The following is a 20,922-nucleotide window of genomic DNA, read 5'->3' as shown; positions in this document are numbered from 1 at the left end:
AAAATTGCTAATACAATAATCAAAAAAAATTGCTAATAAAATAATCAAAAAAAATTGCTAATATAATAATCAAAAAAAATTGTGAATAAAATAATCAAAAAAAATTGCTAATACAATAATCAAAAAAAATTGTGAATAAAATAATCAAAAAAAATTGCTAATACAATAATCAATAAAAATTGCTAATGAAATAATCAATAAAAATCAAAATAATAATCAGAAGAATCCTCGATTAATGTGTAGATTGTTGTTGCTAATCAGTAACCAATTTTGGAATATTTGGTTGCATATTTGATAGAAAAAGTCTTAGATCATCACGTTTCACAACATCCATTCGGTTTCGATTCCCAAGAAGCGTTCGATAGGTGAGAAAGACTTTGCTGAAAATGTGAATCAGAAAATGTGAATCAGAAAATGTGAATCAGATTCAGCAAACAATTAAAAAGCTTTGTCAGCAATACAAGATTATTGATTCTTGAATCAATTTTTTCAATTAAAAATATATGTGATGCAGTCTATTTCCACATGAATTTGTGAATCCCAAAGAAAATGGGTTGAGAAACACCTAGTAATGTTACTAGAAGCTTTCAGTCTTTAAACCCCACCAAAGTACCTCAGGGACCCCTGATATGATAAATTTGACAATCACCCACCTGAAGTCTCATAACGCCCCCGCCCTGATGAGTAACTATGAGAAACCCTGGTCTAAATACATATTCATACTCGGACATCAATTTTAATATCCATTTTGCATCTGTTTATCTAATATATAAAACTCACTAAGTCTGCCTGTCAGTCTCTTTTTATTTTCTCAAACTGCATCTCCTCCAAGACACAAGCTCGCAAATTGGTGCAAGACAGGTCAAATAATTGTATTTTTTTTTTGTGGACCATTTTATATTGTTCTTTAGTCAGTAAAAATGGCTGCTAATATGTATACACATTTATACATTAATGTTGGTTCATTTCTAGTATTTTATATCCAACTGATGATAGCTGAAATGGTAACGACTAAGGCTGGAATGCTAAATATTTTATTTTTGGTTTCAATTCTAACTGATGGCACTCAAGTCATATTTTTTTTTTTTTTTAACTTTTGAAATCACTACTATATAGATTGGGTACAATATAATAATCAATAGAGAATTGGCTCTATAATAATGAATACAAAATCTGCATACGTTAGAATATCATTTAAGTGTATTTTACAACCCAGCAACATCGGGTACCCTGCTAGTATTTTTATATAATCTTTCAAACGTTAATTTCTTTCAAGTTTTGAAGCTTTCAATTTTTGTGCTAACTAGCAAAATTATAGCTAGACTATAAATAACGATTTTTTTGCTAATTGTTTTCCACTGAAGAAAGAAAGCCACATTTTTTTAAACTCCATGGAATAAGGAAATAATTATCTTCGACTTAATTTTTTTGTGCGAAACCATAATTTGCAAAGATTTAAGGAGAGTAGAAAACTCATTGTGGACGCATTTTCGACAACCCCGAAATGCTCGCTCTTATTTTATCCCTCAGTCCTTATTCACAATGAATGATGTTTCTGACAAAGGGGGAAGAAAAGCTGTATGTCCTTATTTTCTCTTTCTATTTCTATCCATGTGGTCATTTCACTAATAAAGATGCTGAAGGTAAACATTTTAGCTGGGCTGACGTTATTCGCCTGATAGGGTCCCAAACCTTGGATTAACCACCAAGAAGGCTGCCCTATTAGTAGGAGCAAAGTACTGGGTCTGCTGTATTGCTATTTGGTGAATAAATTCTGGACCATGATTAACTTCTGGTGGGGGGGGGGCTCTCTATGCCATATTAGTGGATAATGTTATGACATTGTCTGCAAAAATCATTCTTCCTTCCATTTGTTTTTTTTTTTTCATCTCTGTTCTAACACCTCTACCGACCTCTTCCACATATCTCCTTCTCACAGATGAAAAAATCACAAGAAAAAATCCAAAATTAAACCCAGAACTACAACTCCCAACGTAGGCCTCCAAGTTCAACGAGTTTATCAGAGCACATTCCATTAAAATATTTGTAAAACATGCACAGAGATACAATATTGTTGATGATGGGACAGGGGTTGGAGCTTAGTTGACAAAGTGGGATATATTAGATTGAAAACTCTTTTTGGACCCTATCCAAGAGGCAGAGACTAGTGATGTACCGGCCCAGATGTGCCAACAACACTCCATGCATGGGCGGATGGTGGCCTTGAAGAGGTACAGGATGCTCTCAGGTGTGAATAGTCTTCTAGCTCAATAGAGGGAATCAACCTTTTTTGCAACTGCCTTCAAAATATATTCCATGTATTTGTTCTATTATAGTTCATATTGCTCACAAATGTTAGGCAGAGAAATAATTCTTAGTCAGGGTATTATTTGTCATGGAAATTAGTGATTGGAAAGGTGTCTTATAATTGTTAAAGGAGAGCAGCTTAGTCTTACTAACATTAAATCTTACCTCTCCATTTGCGAACCCGTTCTACTACGATCTCAAGTTCATTTCATAAGGTTGAAATCCAATTACAAACCTGATCTATTGTTCCTGTGCGAAACTGGCATTAGTTCAACCCTTTCCCTAGATGAGTTTGTGATTAAACGATACTCAAACTTGACATCAAAATCTGACCCCCAAATTATCATAGAAATGTCGTATGTGTCTGTATTGGAAATAGCTTTCCGTGTGGTTGATATGGACATCTCCAAAGAAGATCCTAATTAGCCTTATATGTGCTTCAGAGTAACACTGGCTCACAGCACTGCATTCATATCTCCCCTTTATCGTCCCCATATCATTGAGGGTATCTCTGAGAAAATTGACCACATTCTGTCTGCTCATCCCTGAGCTAACATTCACATCTGTGGAGACTTTGATATACATAATGTTGAATGGATAACCCACTCAAACAAGATGGATGACGAGGGGAGGTACTGTCATGATTTCTCCATTGCTTCTGAACTAACCCACCCATAAACCTGACACTGACGGACAGTTTGCAAGTCTCCTTGACCTTTTTCTTATAACTTGTTCAAAATTGTGCTCATTCTCTGTTCTGATTCCAGTAGGATCTTCTGATCACTTTGTTGTTTTGGTTAAAATAAAAACAAAATGTAGTAAGTCCTCAGAAGTACCTCACCATCGTACAGTATATCGATACTCTATGGCTGATTGGGATAACTTCCGAACATATATATATATATATATATATATATATATATATATATATATATATATAAAATTATTTATGTCTCGGCAGTAGAGTGAAAAGTACTTATTTTTCTTTTATTAATATTATTGAAATTTTTCCTTTTTTCCCTTGTACACATTTTTGTGAATTATTCCATGGATTTCTGCGTTTGGATTATTATGGACCATCTTCTTCCAATTATGGGATTTCCTTGGATTTTACTTGTGCAAATGGAAATTCAATTAACTTTCTTGAAGTTATATATTTGGATTTTACCGTCACTGGATTATTTATCTTCCACCAGACTATCCATTCACGTGTAATCACCTTTTTCTTCACCATATTCCCTCTGCTTCACTTTTTTTGTTATCAAGTAAGATCTTTGACTTACTTGTTGTTTCATCAAATACTTTTGCATGCAAAATCCGATCCCGCATTTTGCTAATTCCTACCCTCTGATGAGAAGGAAAGTATTTCTTCGAAACTCCGTGGATTAAGGACTATCCACTTATCTAGTGTTTCCTTCTCAGATTAAATGTTTTTAACTCATTTCAAAGTGTTTTTTAACATGTTTTATTAACTGTTTGCTCGTATGTATATATATATATATATATATATATATACCTCTGCGTTCCATGTTTAAAAAGAATGTGTCTTCTATAGTATCTGACCTGATGGAATGATTAATTCTAGGTATAGACCGCTTCATATCCTCCAAGAAATTCAAGCAAAAACCTAACGGCCAGCCGTGGTTTTCTCCAGAATGTGCCGTTGTCATTGCGCACAGAAACCACCGTTTCCATTGCTTCCAACGATATGTAGATGCTATGAAACGAAAGTCATCTTTGGGATTATGAGCAACCACTGAAAAGAGTAATAAAAATGTGAGATTCGTATGTAAAGTTTAAAGTAATGCCGACGACACCACAAACTATGAAAAAGGGTTTATATTTATTTTGGTACTTCTAAAGAATTCGAACAGAACTGCTTTTTGTGTGTTTTACAATCCAGAGATTTTTTTGTTTTCATTTTTATATTCCTGTGTGTGTGTGTGTGTGTGTGTGTGTGTGTGTGTGTTTTGTGGTATGCCAGTCAAGGTTCCCACCTCGTCAATCAGTCCACTAGAAATATGGCCATTTCAGGGTCCTTTTAGCTTTTTCAAACTTAGGCAAATGTTCTGGTTAGCCATAAGAGGTTCACTCTCGCAAGCCTTGCCTCCTGGCTTTCAACTGAAGCAAGTTCATCGTTTGTTGTCTTAGGCGCCCTCACCAGGGAATCCCGACAGAGCTACTCAAACTTATTTTTGCAGGGCAAGAGTGCTGCTCTTATAGGGGCGTTGGCTTATTTATCCCACCTTCCAACCTTGTATGGTCCTGGATATGACCTTAAACTATATTCAGTGGTGAGGCCCCAGTTTGCGGGCTTTGGGGAGTGTGGAGCTACCCTTTAATTGCCATTGCTCCCAGGTCCACTCTGATTCAGAGTGGTAGTACCTGTTAGGGTCCCAACTATGGGTTGAATAGAAACCTACTTGAAAACAAATATATTCTATTAAAAAAATTTTTCTTCAAAATCTTTGGATTCGGCATTAAATAACCTGAAAAGGGTTGATATGCCGTAAAACAAAAAACAACCAATCCAAACCTTGTGTCACATCCTCTCGTGGTGGAGAGAGTTAAATACAGAGTTTCTTCTTTTTCTTTTTTATACGTAGTCTTGCATGGAAAGAGAATTTCAAAATAGATTCCTCTTGTTTATCTTGTCATCAACGTCGGCCATGTTTTTTGGTTGTTGACAATTGTCGCCTGGTGGAAACCTTGGCCCACTTTGTGTACAAATCATAAAATTATTTTCTGTTGACAACGTACAAGCCTCTCATTTACTCGCGTGGGTAAATATTTTAATGTACTTTCTCGGTCCCAGCCCTCATGTAAATCGCCCCCATTCAGTTCGGTTGCATTAAAATTCCAATTTTGTCTGCTTCTCTGACTTTAAAAAGCTATTTGTCAACACTTTGCTACGAGGAAGGTCAAAATATCTTAAAAAGAAATAAATAAAATATAAAAAAAAATAATGTAAATACAAATTTTTTTTTTTTTTTTTTTTTCATTCGTCACTTCTATATTAGCATCATCATTACTGTTATTTAATCCATAATCTATATAAAAGGCAAAATGTGTGTTTGTGTGTGTCTTTGGATGTCTCGCACAAACTTTGACTCTCCGGACAACGAATATTGAAAAATTTGCCAAAAACACTAATTCCTTCATCCTCAACTGGACGATGGGTCGTTTTTTTTTTTTTTTGTTTTTTTTTGCGTCGTCATTTTTGCAAGTTATCGTATCATCGTATCGGTTTGATTGACATTACTTAATTTCAGTGTTGTGAACTTCCGGTCGAATAATGGAGCATCGGTAATGCGTCAGATTTTCTTTCACTTTTTTTTTTTTTTTCGCCTTCATGTCACGGGTTCGAGCCTGCCTGGCTACTAACACTTTTTTTTTTCCCTTCTTTTATACCTTCAAACACCCGGGCAACGCCAGGTACACCCACTAGTCTCTTATATAAATCTCATCTGTCTGTTTAAATTTATATATGCATGTATCCCTAAAATTTTTGACAGAGGCGACGGATTTTCACGATACGGACGACAAGTATTAAAAAATGGACCAAAAACATTAATTCCTTCACCCTGGGCCTTTTCTACAGGGAGGGGTCACTTTTCTTCGCTGATATTTTCGATTGTCTAGCCTTAATTTGAACCTATGTCATTTCCGGGTTGGTGATGGGCGCAACAGCAAAGACGTCACGTTTTTTTTGGGGGGGGGGGTCACATTCTTTTCCTCCAGGAGCCTGCTTACTACTCCTATTATTTTTTTTTTTTTTTTTTTTTTTTTTTTGTGCTCTACGAACACCCCTTACACACACCTCTACTTTCTTTTTCGCCTTTGCTTCACGGGTTCGAACCTGCCTGCCTACAATTTTTTTTTTTTTTGCTCCACTAGGGTGGATTCCAATTCCTACTGTAGCTGTTTGTTTGAACCTGAAATCATAAATATTGGTCAGTCATCTCATAAGATTTATAGCAATAACATAAAATAACTGAATTGTCAAGAGTCTATGACAATATTTAATGCCTGTAAAAAAAAAAAAAAAAATCCTGAAGCCTTATTGAAGGCACAGTGCCCAAAAAGTCACTGAAGGGTTAAAAAGTCTTTGTCATTTAACCATTGATGATTACTCTTTCAATATTTCAGATAATTTACAGATTATATTTTTGAAATTAATTATGGATTAGTACAGCATTAAACAGAACACACACACATATACACATATATATATATACACATATACACATATATATATATGTTTGAGATTGCTTGTCTGTGTACATTTCTCTACCAAACTACTCTGTCAATTTTCAGCCTATAGAGTCGAGATTTGACATAAGGGGCATTAAGATTTGGGAAAATTTTTTTAATCGGTTGTCAGCCAGAAATTTGGCTGTCAAGGGGTTAAAGTTCAACGATTTGACTTTTGAAAACTCTACCAAACTCCTCCGCCAATTTTGGGTCTAAACACTTGAAATTTTAGCTGTAGGTTACTTGGACATGGATCAAACTTTTTGATTTGATTTGACCCCAAAAGAATAAATGGTAATTGGTCAAAATTGGAGTCAAAGTGAAAAAAAAACATTTACCTCTGCGGTCTCTACCAAATTACTCAGCTAATTTTTGGTCTAAACATTTGAAATTTAACAAAGTGTATTCAAACATAGAGCAAGCTTTTTAATCAGATTTTTGGCCGAAAATTTAGCTGCCAAGTGGTCAAAGTTCAAAAGGTTTGACCTTTGCAGTCTGCAGCAAACTATTCAGCAAATTTTTGGTCTAAAACTTTGAATTTTTACGTAAAGGGTATTGAGACATGCTGCTAACTTTTTAATCAGTTTTTGGGCGAAAATTTGGCTGCCAAGTGGTCAAAGTTAAAGAGTTGACCTTTGCAGACTCTACCAAACTCCTCCATCAAACACTTGAAATTTTAGATGTAGGTTACCTGGACATGAGTCAACCTTTAATGTATATATACATATGCACATAAGTTATGAACAGTACATAGGGCCTGAGAAAAGCTGGGCTGAACTGCTAGTGTGTGTGTGTGTGTGTGTATTAAGTTTGAATCTGTGTTGAACAACAAAAAAATTTAATATTTTTTCAAAGGTGCCCAATAAGTGAAATTATGCAAACATTAGAAAAGCTCTATACAGATTAATCTATGTTTCGATGATGTTAATCGTCTAACTTTTATTTATTTATTTATTTTTTTTTTTTAATTCAATTTTCACCTAAAAAAGAAAAAAAAAAAAAGGCACAGTGCCACTTTCCAGGAGGGAGCTACTATCTGGGACATAAGTTAAAGGAATATTATGAAGGGAGTTGGGCAGCAAGATGTCTGTTCACATTACACTTGAACTTCTGCATGTCAGTACAGTTGGGAAAGCAGGATCCCGGAAGGAAGTTCCATAGTTTAGCAGTTCTGGGGAAGAAACTAGTGGAGTAGAAGGTTCTTTTACATCTAGGAATCTCTACTGTGAAGGGGTGGGATTTAGCTGCTTGTCAGGTTTGTCGAGGGTATTTACACCGAGAGGGTACAAGTGCTTGTAGTTCGTCAGAGCATTCACCATTGAAATACTTGTAGAACAGGTAGAGAGATGCAACATCTTGTCGATGGGACAGTGGTTGAAGCTTAGTTGACGGTTCAGAACCTATCAGATTGGCGACTCTCTTTTGAACCCTGTCCAGGAGTCAGAAACTAGTAGCAGATGACAACAGTACTCCATACATGGGCGAATGGTGGCCTTATATAGCTACAGGATTCTTTCAGGTGTAAGTAGCTTTATACCATGGTAGCGTGAACCACCTTCTTTGCAGCAGCATTGGCAATACTCTCAATGTATCTGTTCCAACTCGTGTTCCTTGTGAACGTTATGCCGAGGAGTTTAAAAGAAGTACTTTCAGGTAATGTGTTTTTGGCCATTGCTATTGGTGGTAGAGAATGTTTCTTGTAATTATTGAAGGAAACAAGGATAGTTTTGGCAGCATTGAATGTGACCATCCATTTTTGTCCCCATTCCACTAGATTGGAGGTCATCCTCTAATGTTTCTGCCATTTCCTTAAATATGTGTTCATTTGTTTTCCCCTCGTGCCTGTTATACTGGGTGGGCCATAAGTCACGCACCAAAGAATTAAGTGATATGAAACTGTCAAATCTGCGGGGCAAAATATATTTTCTTTTCTTTGAGTATAAGATACATCTTCTTTTATAAAGTAATAAAACTTTTTTTTTGTATTTATCAGTTGCTATAACTGTCAAATTTAATTTCAATCAAAGTTTTTTAGTTTTGATTTGCCTTTAAAAATTTTTTTAGTTTAATTTCAGGCATGCCTTTAACAATTGACGAACGAGTTGAATTGTATCAGCATGTACAACGTGTTTTTCAGTTTATTGGTTAAGTTTGGTTTTAATAAATAACGTTTATTACTATCAGAATTATTTCAAGTCCTTTGGTGCGCGACTTATGGCCTACCCTGTAGATTAATTTGCGTTTTTTTTTTTTTCTGATGTTTGTAAACTTTCACGCACACACACACACACACGTTTACAAATTTTGAGTGTTATTAAATGTTTCTTTTTTCATTATACTTAAAGGTACGTGTCCTACGACCCTCGTTCTAGAAGCCCCATTTACGAACATCGTCAACGCAACCTACCACCACCCCTTTCTCATCGTAAGTAAACATATTTGCTTTCACTTTCAGACGCATTCCTCTCCGAAAAGGTTTTCCTTTTTAGAATCGAGCAAACAATTTCTGTAACACAATTTTCCCCATACGCGTGTCGTATCTTTATGCTAATTTCCATAGCTTTTATTTCCTATTTTTGTAGTAAAAAAAAAAATAAAAGGTCAGATGTTGGTAGTGCTCGGCTTTGACTTTCCACGTAAGAACTTTTCTGCTTGAAGGCTTATTACGCGCTGGCATCAATAAATACAGGATTTAACCGATAGGAATATAAAATGGTTATGGTCTTTGGTTTCGAATGAGCGTCACATCATGCTATTTTGCATCTTTTGAAGTCGACTTGAAAATTAGCATCAAAGTTTACCTGCATATGCTGTAGAGTGTGGTGATCCCCTGGTGCAATCAAGTGGCCGCTGGCAGACCCTGAGTGTGGCAGCAGGACTTTGTGCTGGCCCACAAATCCAAAGAGACCCAGGCTTGGCTTCAGAAGGAGTGCTACGACTTTGTATCCTTCTCTCACTAACCTCCCTCCTCGCCCGACCTGAACCCGCTAGACCACTTCATTTGGTCATATGTCGAGAACATCACCAACATGACCTCCCACAACACCAAAGTCAGCTTGCTTTGATTTTCCATTTCAAGACCTGAAGTACAATAAAAAAAAATATAAGTACTCCTCTGCTTGGGGGCTTATTATACATAACATCAAAATAATTACTAAATACAGGATTTGAAGAATGGGAATATAAAACAATCTTTATTAGTCCGGAAAGTTGGTATTCAAAAAAACTTCTTGGCTTACCCAGTTGCAAATAAGTTAATGATAAAATAATAACACTAATGATGATGATACTGATGATGATAATGATAATAATAATGATAATAATAAAAATAATGATAATAATAATGATAAAAATAATGATAATAATAATGATAAAAATAATGATAATAATAATGATAAAAATAATGATAATAATAATGATAAAAATAATGATAATAATAATGATAATAATAATGATAAAAATAATGATAAAAATGATGATAAAAATAATGATAATAATAATGATAAAAATGATGATAATAATGATGATGATAAAAATGATAATAATAATGATGATGATAAAAATGATAATAATAATGATGATGATAATAATAATAGTGAATATCAAAGAAAAGGAGAAAAGACACAGAGCTAGCCAGAGAGCTGAAAGGGATATGGAAGATTAAGAAAATCAAAATGATACCTATAATAGTAGGAGCATTAGGAACAATTCTGAAATTCTTTGAAAAAAAGAATGGAAGAATCAAAGGAATGACTGGAAAAATACAACGAAAAACAATAATGAAAACAGCTGAAATATTAAGGAAAACCCTTGAGTGTGGAAACTAACATGCATGAGCAACAAGCGTGGACTAGAAAAACTGCTGCAGAGGCAAAACATGAAACGCCACATAGAACCAAAATATTGAAGCCGCATATCTATAAGTTCTCTAACCCCACCTCCATCTCCACCCTATTGTCACATCACAGCGTCCCCTCCCTCAAAATAAAAAAAAGACCAAACAGCCAAGTTGTCAAGGAGGAAGGAAAGACCGAGGGGAGAGCATTGACCAGATCACCGCTCGATAAGTACAAAGAACTGGGACCTTGGGGAGGCTTGTTGCCACTCAAATTCCAATGAAGACCGATAGCTAACAAGAAATCAATGGCAAGCAGCTGTTGCGATAATGCAAATCTATTTGCAAATACTATCGAAGGAGGTGGAGAGTACTGAAAAATCTGGAGAGACTTGTTGTCACTCAGCTTCCAAAGAACACCACAGGCCGGTTTCAATTTATAACATTATGTAATCAAATCCTTAATGCTGCAATATTTTAAGTTATAAATTTATTATATTTTTTACTAGAATATCTTGTCCTTTTCTTTTCCAGTTTTAACAACTAGTCCTTTACTTTTCCATGTTTAAGCTTAACCATATTACTTTTCATGCTCCCATTTTTCTATTGTAATATATATATGTACATAGGTTTAATAAAATATGTTGAGAAACACATGTTTATTATTCGGAAAGGAAACACAAATAGGTGAAAGTCCTTAATCCATTGAGTTTCGAAAAAAAATACTTTCCTTCTCGAAAGAGGAGAAGAGTTAGCGAAATGCGTAAAGAAAGTTTGCTTGTAAAGCATTTAATGAAACTAAGTATCAAAATTAATGTTAGAGGCTGTTCCCATGGTTGGTTGGTGTTGTGGCCTTATTTTAGGGGTTCACAATATCAAACAGGAGAGTCGGTAAAGTCATGTCAACGATTAGGCTGGCATGGAATCTCTGATTAGAGAGTCCAAAATGGCTGCCTTTCACAGCGATGGGAGAGTCCATGTGAAGACAGGAATAGGGGTGTCAGTTACCCCCAGAACAGTTGGTAAGTCCAAAATCAAATGAATGTGGAAATTTTTATATACATATATAAGCGCAGATCATCATATAATGATCAGATCACTCTGACAGACATTAAAAAACATTTAAAAAAAAAAAAAAAAAAAAAAAAATTCTTGCGGTTAACGGTGGCCGAGTGGATTAGGTCCTTGCTAATGAAGCTAGCGATGGCTTCTGTTGCCGGGTTCAAATCTATCAACCAGTGTTAATCGTGACACCCTGCACTGATGATTTCCAAAAGGATGAAACACTAGTGTCTGTAGGTATTTGATAATTATTATAGTAAATAATTATACATATATATACTATTCATATACTATACAAGCAAATATTAAAAATAACACAATTCTTTTGCTTAATTATTTATTTTTTCACACAAATCAACCCTTGATGTTTTAGTCTTTTTTCCTCCCCCAAACCCTAACCCTAACCCTAACCCTAACCCCTAAGCCAGGGTTTCCAGGGCTCCGTGAGTGAGGCTGAGGGGTTCCGAAAGCCTATTCTTATCTCACTGCTGATGCAATACTCTATCTATATAAGAGCCACGTACGTCCAAGGATGGAGTACTGTTGCCACATTTGGGCAGGAGCTGCTAGAAAGGACTTGTCCTGCCTTGATAGAGTTCAAAATAGACTTCGTAGCCTCGTAATAGATGTCCTTTTCTCTTTTCTGCAACCTCTATCTCACAGAAGAGATGTTGCGAGTTTGTCTCTGCTTTATCGTTATTTTCATGGCAAGTGCTCAACTGAGCTTCGATCTATGGTCCCCCCCCACAAGAAACACTCGTCTAGCTGAAAACACTATCAATAATTCCCCACACTCTTTATCTGTGCCTAAACCTAAACATAGATTCTATGAAAAAGAGCTTCTTTCTTAGAACTGCACGCCTGTGGAACTGTCTTCCGTTTTCCTGCTTTCCGGCTGACTACAATATGTTGTCTTCAAGTCAAACGTAAACAAGTTCTTGATGAGCTGTTCCACTTAAGTTAACAAACCCTTATCCCCGAGTGGCTTCTGGGCCTTGATAAGTGGTGACCTCCATGTAAAAAAAAAAAAAAAAAAAAAATTAACGAATTTCCATTACTAACAATTGCTATATTGTTCAATTGACTACTGTACACTCTTAACACTTATCCTCGAGTGGTTTATGGGCCTTGATTAGTGGTGATGCCTATGTAAAAAAAAAAATGTTTTATATGGAAAAATTAAATGGCTGCAGACATTTAATTATTCCATATAAAACATTTTTTTTTTTTTTTTTACTGTAAAGAGATATGATACATAATTACATGTGTGAAGAGTTTCAGTATGGTTCATGAAAAGGAAAATAAATAAATTAACAAAAAATGCAACAATTTTTGATTAATCAAAAACAAAAAAAAAATGGCTGTAACATTATTAATAGTTAGTATTAAAATGTGAAATTAATGTTTTTCATATTTATTTTAGAAATTATCTTGTTAGTGCTCCATGTAAAACCTATGCCCTGTTCAGGGGCTCCTTGGTTTCCTGAAGTTTTGGAGACATGTAAAGCTGAGAACCATTTGGATCAGAAAGTGAGAAACCTTTCACACGGCAATATTCCCATGAAAGAAAAAAAAACCAAAAAAAAAAACCTGTAATATAATTCTAAACCTGCCGAAATCAGATGTTCAAATCTATTTTATTTTCATAAGTATACATTGATGGTTTTTTTTTTTTTTTTTTTTTTTTTTTTTTTTCAGAATCTTAGATTTCAAAAGATATGTCTTTTTGTGAAGACTGGAATTCATAAGGTCCCACCCAAATGAAGGAGGGTTGGGAATTTTTTTAATGGAATCTGATATTCCTTTCCATAAACAGCTATGTTTTTTACATTTAAAAATAATTTTCTAAATATTTAATTCATATATATATATATATATAAGGGTGTAGTCACCAACAATGTGTATTTTTTAACATTTTATTATTCTGTGTCTTGGTTTTTCATTGAGAATTATGTTTAGATCATTGTAATAATGTTTTTAAATCATTGAAATCGTTTTTAATGCGTTTCAGACGTTCTGTGAAGCGTCCTCTTCAGAAATTATTCTCAAAATGTGTTGGAGATGTAGAAATAGCATTTTCGTAGTTCATTTGAAACGTTTCCAAGACGTGGAAACGTGTAAGTGTCTCTATTTTTACATCTTTATTACATATTTATACATGTTTGCTTGAAATTAATGGATGATTTTTAATCCATGTTGAATAACATTGACCGAGTTATTGGTCGTGCCGGGCACGAGTGGCACTAGTCCCATCTCCGCCCCCGATATATATATCTTGTAATTTGAAATAAGTTTCTTTCCATATATATATATATATATATATATATATATAGTCATCCACATACAGTACTGTTTCGCTGTTTCACCACTAGTGTGGCTACACAGGCAACTACCTCAAGCCAGGATCGAAACCCGACCGTCCAAATGACAGTCAAGGCTTCTCACTATTATACTAAACAGCTGCTGGTGAGTGGGTAATGAATTAACGATGTTTTGACATCGTCCAAATGCCTCCGCTCGATTTGTTTCGAGACGTGGAAACGTGTAAGTGTCTCTATTTTTACATCTTTATTACATATTTATACATGTTTGCTTGAAATTAATGGATGATTTTTAATCCATGTTGAATAACATTGACCGAGTTATTGGTCGTGCCGGGCACGAGTAGCACTAGTCCCATCTCCGCCCCCGATATATATATCTTGTAATTTGAAATATTAAAGTTTCTTTCCATATATATATATATATAGTCATCCACATACAGTACTGTTTCGCTGTTTCACCACTAGTGTGGCTACACAGGCAACTACCTCAAGCCAGGATCGAAACCCGACCGTCCAAATGACAGTCAAGGCTTCTCACTATTATACTAAACTGCTGCTGGTGAGTGGGTAATGAATTAACGATGTTTTGACATCGTCCAAATGCCTCCGCTCGATTTGTTTACACAAAGAGCATCGGTTAATACGCTAATGGCAGTTTGTTTGTCGATGCCAAAATGGTTCCTTTAATTATCTTTGTTTTAAAAACCATCTTCCACTGCTTGTAGTAGTAATAAAATAATAAATATTGATTGATTCAAACTTAAGTAAAATTAAAATCAATAAATCACATTTATTCTTTTTATGAATAATTTTACCAAGAATTCTTCATAAGTTTTGGTTTCAGTTTCAATTATACCTGAAGGAACTCAAGTTACATATATTTTATTTTCCATGTTTTGGTTTGGTTTCAATTCAAGCTAACGCACCTAAGTTGTATGGATTAATTTTTGAAATCACAACTTTATCTATAAATATAAAAGCGAAAATGTATGTATGTATGTATGTTTGTACGTGTTCGCTTTTTCTGTATGTCTACAAAAGGCTTTTTTCAGAAAAGCGGTCGGTCAGTTCACAACTTTTTGAAACTTTTTATATCACATATAAATCGTAATATCTCACAGTTAACAATGGTGAGTCTTTTTCCTATAACATCTTGGGAAAAATAAAAAATAAAAAAAGCGTTCCGCTGTAAATGAAATACTATCCCGCAGTCAAACTTGACCTCATTAAGTCATTAAAACGGGCACCTGCCAAATCCAAGTAAGTAAATAAATTCAAACGTGTTTCCGTTAGCATCTTGCGGTGGGGCAATGGTTAACATCGCACGTTTTTTTTTTTCACACTTTAATTTACAACTTTGCCTCAATGGTTCGGGTTCGATCCTCATACTTACCTACCAAAACATTTTTTTAACCCACCCCCGGAGTTTCCACACACACCTCCCAAACACCCGGGCAACGCCGGGTACCCCTCGCTAGTTATATATAAAAATCAATTGAACATTAACTCTATCATAATATATATGAAATCTGCAAGAATTAAAATATATTTAAGCGTACTTTATGATCGGGCTATGCCGGGTGTCCCTGCTGTAGGCAGGCAGGCTCAAACTCATGACGTGAAGATGGAAAAAAAAGTGAAAGAAAATTTGACATCTTACCGCTACTCCATGACATGACCAGAAGTCTAAAGCGGTCAAATTAAACATAGTCAATCAAAAAACCTTTTGCGGACATTCACAAACGCCCATAATAGACTAGCGGAGGGTAACCGGCATTGCCCGGGTGATTGGAGGGGTGTGTGTTTTTTGGGTAAATCAAAACAAAAATCGTTGGCGGGGTGTTTGTTTGTTTTTTTGTTTTTTTTAAAAAAAAAAAAGTTTTGGTAGGTATGTAAGAAGGATTGAACCTGAAGCCTTGATGCGAAATTGGAAAATAATAAAGTGTGAAAAGCAAACAAACATGCGACGTTTAACGGAAACATGTTTGAATTTATTTAAGTAAGATTAAGAATTGGCAGGTGCCCGTACTTGATGATTTAATGAGGTCAACTTCCAGTGCGGGGCAGTATTTAATTACTGCGGGTCTGTTCGCTTCTTTTTTTTTTTTTTTTTTTTATACGAAAAAGTCGAATCCACATGCGGTGATCGAAAAATGTTGAATATTTAACTTTTTAAAGTAGGGCAGATTAAATAGACAGGCGACCCCCGTTGTTAACTCGTAGATATTATGATTTTGACGTGATATAAAAAGTTTTGAGCTGACCGATCGCTTCTTGGAAAAAAGCCTTTCTCGAACATACACGAAAATGCACAAACACACACACAAACATTTTCGCTTTTTATATATAGATTTTTAACATGAGAAACATTTTTGATACCTATGCAAACTTATTTTCTCATATCATCCACAAACCCTATCTCACGGCATTACCGGTTTAGTCTTGTTCGTATTGTGTAGAAGCAACATCATCGAAATTATCAATCGTCATTTCAAAATTTTAGAACATGTTTTTTGGTGCTTAACCAGAACTTAAAAGCACAAAAATACAGAAAATTAAATAAAAAAAAAACAGAGCGAAGATGTTATATTCCAAAAATTATGTAAATTAATCAAGCAATTTTTTTTTTTTTTACTAAGAAAACCAAATTTTATGAGTAAGCAAAAAGAGACTGTCCTCACATCAATACATTTTTTTTCTAATGCGATTCGTCTAGTGAGTTGATTTTTAAACTCTGCTTCAAATCACGCCACCTGTTGCAAGGACATTTCCATTTGCTTAGGTTATATCCTGGCCTGCACTAATGTTGTAATGTTCTCTGGAAACCAACACATTGTAGCCTTCAGTTGCAAAAGAAAACCAGAAGAAAAAAACTTCCTCGATTTTTTTTTTTTTTTTTTTTTTTTTTTTTTTTTTGTACAACATTTATTTCCTCATTGTTACAGCTGTGACGTCACCCACGTAATCTCGAACTTTATTCCCATCTCTAACATGATCTTTTTTAAACTCGTTATTTTTCCCTACCCGTGACGTCATTGCGCATGCATTTACTTACACATAATTAAATGTCTTGTACAAATTTGCTTATCCAAGGAGAAGAAAACAAGAACTAGCGTTGCCCGGGAAAGAAATCCTGAAGATCTATTTGTTTTATATTTAATATCAGTAAGATTATAAGTGATTTATTTTTACCACCAGTTAATTCAGTAAGCAAGAATTTGTAAACATTTTTAGTTTCATACCGACCTGACGATTTGCATTCAGTGAGTATTTAAAATGGGTCCATATAATGTTGTCCAGGAACCAACATGTATGCATCAGTCGCAAAGCAAATCAACTCAATTATTTTGTTGGACACCGGCATTTTTTTTCTCATTCTTTCGTTTACTGCTGTGGCATCCCTCACGTGCTCTCAAACGTCATCCATGCCTCTAAAGTGATCTCTAACGATATTCCTGTTTCTAACATGATCTTTTTTTTAAATGTCATTTCGCATGCATTTGTGCAGCGCTATGTTACAATCCTTCACATGCTAAGAAAAAAAAAATTCTTCACAAGAATTTAGAACCTGCACTGAGGTGTTAGAGAATGGATAGAGAGAGAGAAGAGGTGAGTTATAGTGTAGACACATTGACCGGAAGTCAAGATCAGCTGATTTGATTGCGTGTGAGTCATGTGATCAGGTTAGCTGAATCGAGGAGATTTGCTTGGGACTTGAAAGAGAGCGGACGGCTTCGCCGTTGTCACCTCCCTTTCGCTGGGGGGGGGGGACGAACGCTGACGTGGTAGAAATAAGACCTAGAAGAAAAAAACAACACAGGCCAAATTCACTTTCCCACCTTCTGCAAGAGAGGTAAAATTAGAAAACAAGAAAAAGAACTTCAGGTTGTTTATTTCGCTATGTTTCAATGTGACCCTTGTCAAATTTCATACTAGATAACTTAATCCCTACTTGCTAGGGTTCTGGATATGACCTTAAACTATGTCTGATGGTGAGGCCCCAGCTTGTGGGTTTTGGGGAGTGTGGAGCCACGTCTTAATTGCCATTGCTCCCAGGTCCACTCTGACCCGGAATGGTAGTACCTGTTAGGGTCCCAACTATGGGTTGAATAGAAACTGACTAGAAAAAAACCCAAATATATCGTATTACGAGCTGGAACAATTACATTGAGAGCATTGCCACGACCGCTGCGAAGAAGGTAGATTCTCTCTACCGTGTTAGAAAACTATTAATGCCCGAAAGTATCCTGTACCTCTATAAGGCCACCATTCGCCCATATATTGAGTATTGTTGTCATATTTGGGTTGATGCATCTGCCACTAATCTCTCGCTCCTAGACAACGTTCAAAAGATAGTCGCCAATCTGATAGGTCCTGAACTGACATCCAAGCTTCAGCCTCTATCCCATTGACCAAATGTTACACCCCTATGCCTGGTATACAAGTATTTTAACGGAGAATGTTCTGAGGAACTGCAAGCACTTGTGCCCTCTCGATGTAAATACCCCCAACAAGCAGCTAAATCCCACCCCTTCACAGTAGAGATCCCTAGATGTAAGAGAGCCTTCTACCCCAATAGAACTGCTAGACTTTGGAATTCCCTTTCGGGTTCCTGCTTTCCCAACTGTACTGACATGCAGAAGTTCAAGTGTAATGTAAACCGACATCTTGCAGCCCAACTCCCTACACAGTACCCCTGATGCCTATGTCCCTGATAGTAGCCCCCTACATCAAAGTGGCAATGTGCCTTGTTTGGGGTGAAAATGTAATAATAAAAAAATTAAAAAATTAAAAACTTTTCTTCAAAATCACTGGATTCGGCATTAAATAACCTGAAAAGGGTTGATATGCCATAAAACAAAAACAACCAACCAACCTACTTGCTAGTATAAGGTCCCAAATATATAACATTGTTGCCTAACTCCCCACACGTTACCCCATATCCCCTATAAATTTGGCTTCTACATCTTTATCATAATAACCCCTTATACTTCACTAACAACATGCTTTGGCATGTACAGAAGTAAAAAAAAAAAAAAATTTTTTTGTTGCTTAATATTTTAATTTTATATCTGGGATTTGTTTTGATTTTAATTTTATTTTAAAATTTAAAAATGTTTCGATTTATTTTATTTTCATTCCAGCCTTTCAACATCTTCAAGGATCTCAAATTAAAACTGACAAGTTTTGTCCGGAGAAGCGGGGTTGAATTTGCAAGTGATGAAAGGTCAGTGTTTGTCAAAGAAATTGATTAATATTGCAAAAATGTGCTAAATCTATTTCGTCAGTGATTTATGGGGAACATTGGCTCATGTTGTTAAAAACAAAATTTTCATTTTCAATAATGTCCTCGGCTTTTATATTTAATCCTCCTGCTCAACATTATTGTTTTTTTTTATAATAAAATATTGTAATTTATTTTTACCATAAATTGAAAATTTTCTATTTTTATTTAAATTTTTTTGTTTAATTTTTTTTGTTTAAATTTTTTTTTGTTTAAATTTTTTTGTTGTTTAAATTTTTTTTTGTTTAAATTTTTTTTTTGTTTAAATTTTTTTTTTGTTTAAATTTTTTTTTTGTTTAAATTTTTTTTTGTTTAAATTTTTTTTTTGTTTAAATTTTTTTTTTGTTTAAATTTTTTTTTGTTTAAATTTTTTTTTTGTTTAAATTTTTTTTTTGTTTAAATTTTTTTTTATTTAAAATTTTTTACTATTTAAATTTGTTTTATTTAAATTTATTTTATTTGGACTATTATTCTTGCCTTGAGTTTTATTTGCTCAATATTTTGGACGATGTAACCGCTAACTTTTTTCAGGGATAGTAGTTTTAAGTAATTCGCAATTGTATTTTTAATTTTGCTCAAACTGAAGATTCCGGATTCTGGCAGAAAGATTCCGGAGTTTATTTTTACATAAGCAGTAATATGTTCGAGTTTGGTAGAAAGATTCCCAGATTTGACGGAAAGATTCTTGAGTTCTGACAAGATAAACCTGAAGAAGGTCAGAAGTTACTTTGGCCGAAACATTGAAAATAACAATCAAAATGAGAACGGTAGTCCAAATAATGCCAATTATCAATCTTCATCGTTTTTAATGCGTGAATCTTCATTTTTTGATTACTGATTTAACAATGAAAATAACATTCATATGGATTTGATTTTTTAGTAATTATTACTTTTAAATTATATGAAAAATGACAAAATTTATTCAACGTTACGTATTTCAAAACGTGTGTGATGGAAAAGCCAAACACGCTCCAAATGAAGGGATGACTTCCCAAAATATATAGCATCATTGATATGTCACCTATCCACCTGACCCAAGTAAGAACATATTACATGTAGAATTTTATATATTATATTATATATATATATAAGCCTGATGAATCCTAGCGTGGATGAAACGCGGAATATTCTGTGTAGTTTAATCGTCATGTATATTTTATAACTTACTACCTAGCTCTACCTACGTATTGAGCACTGTTGAAGTAAATACTTAACATTTACACATAAATCTATACTTTCTTATATTAATTTGTGATTAAATGAAGTAGTCATATATATATATATATATAGAGAGAGAGAGGTTATAGTTTTCCAATGGTTAAGTAACTAATGAAGTTTATCCAGGTTAATACAAGAGTGCTCAATACCAAAGCATAGGTATACTCTTTATTTGTTTTTACATAAGCACTAATATTTTGCTACACAGTCATGAGCATGTAACCAGTAAAAGATAAAATATAGAATAAGTCTAGATAATTGATCTCAAATATATATATATATATATACACGTTCCCCCACAAATTGAACCTATACACACTAGTATGTTTAAGATTTAGAGTGAGCACCACACAAACATACGGATACCATTCTTTAACACAACACATCCTTTCCCATATCTCAATACAGACTCAGATCCCCACCCCTATTGGATCTTATTTACATACAACCAAATCTTATTTTTTCGTAACATTTGATGGAACCTGCTGATTTTGACGAGGAAGACCTGACATTTTCATTGCAAACTTTGCTTTCGAATAAGATGTCGCCTGAAAAGGTCTCTATTACTAGTAGCTAGCTGACAGAAACATGCTCATGACTGTGTAGCAACATATTACTGCTTATGTAAAAACAAATAA

At 34.6% G+C, this 20,922-nt stretch overlaps 1 protein-coding gene across 1 annotated transcript in view; it reads left to right on the top strand.

The window, feature by feature from the left end:
- The window catches only part of LOC145260675 (lysophosphatidylserine lipase ABHD12-like), a 121,923-nt gene that overhangs the window by 88,894 nt on the left and 12,107 nt on the right, over positions 1-20,922 (top strand). Inside the window, exons 9-10 of the mRNA XM_080119032.1 lie at positions 8,907-8,986; positions 18,927-19,009. Coding sequence (XP_079975158.1) covers positions 8,907-8,986; positions 18,927-19,009 — 163 coding nt within the window. The remainder of the gene's footprint in view (positions 1-8,906; positions 8,987-18,926; positions 19,010-20,922) is intronic.

The sequence above is a fragment of the Euprymna scolopes genome, chromosome 36 (genome assembly GCF_053919585.1).
Source record: "Euprymna scolopes isolate OS-2025 chromosome 36, ASM5391958v1, whole genome shotgun sequence".
In the NCBI taxonomy this organism is placed as follows: domain Eukaryota; kingdom Metazoa; phylum Mollusca; class Cephalopoda; order Sepiida; family Sepiolidae; genus Euprymna; species Euprymna scolopes.
Note: the sequence above shows the minus strand (reverse complement) of the source record. Positions and strands in the feature narration are given on the sequence as shown.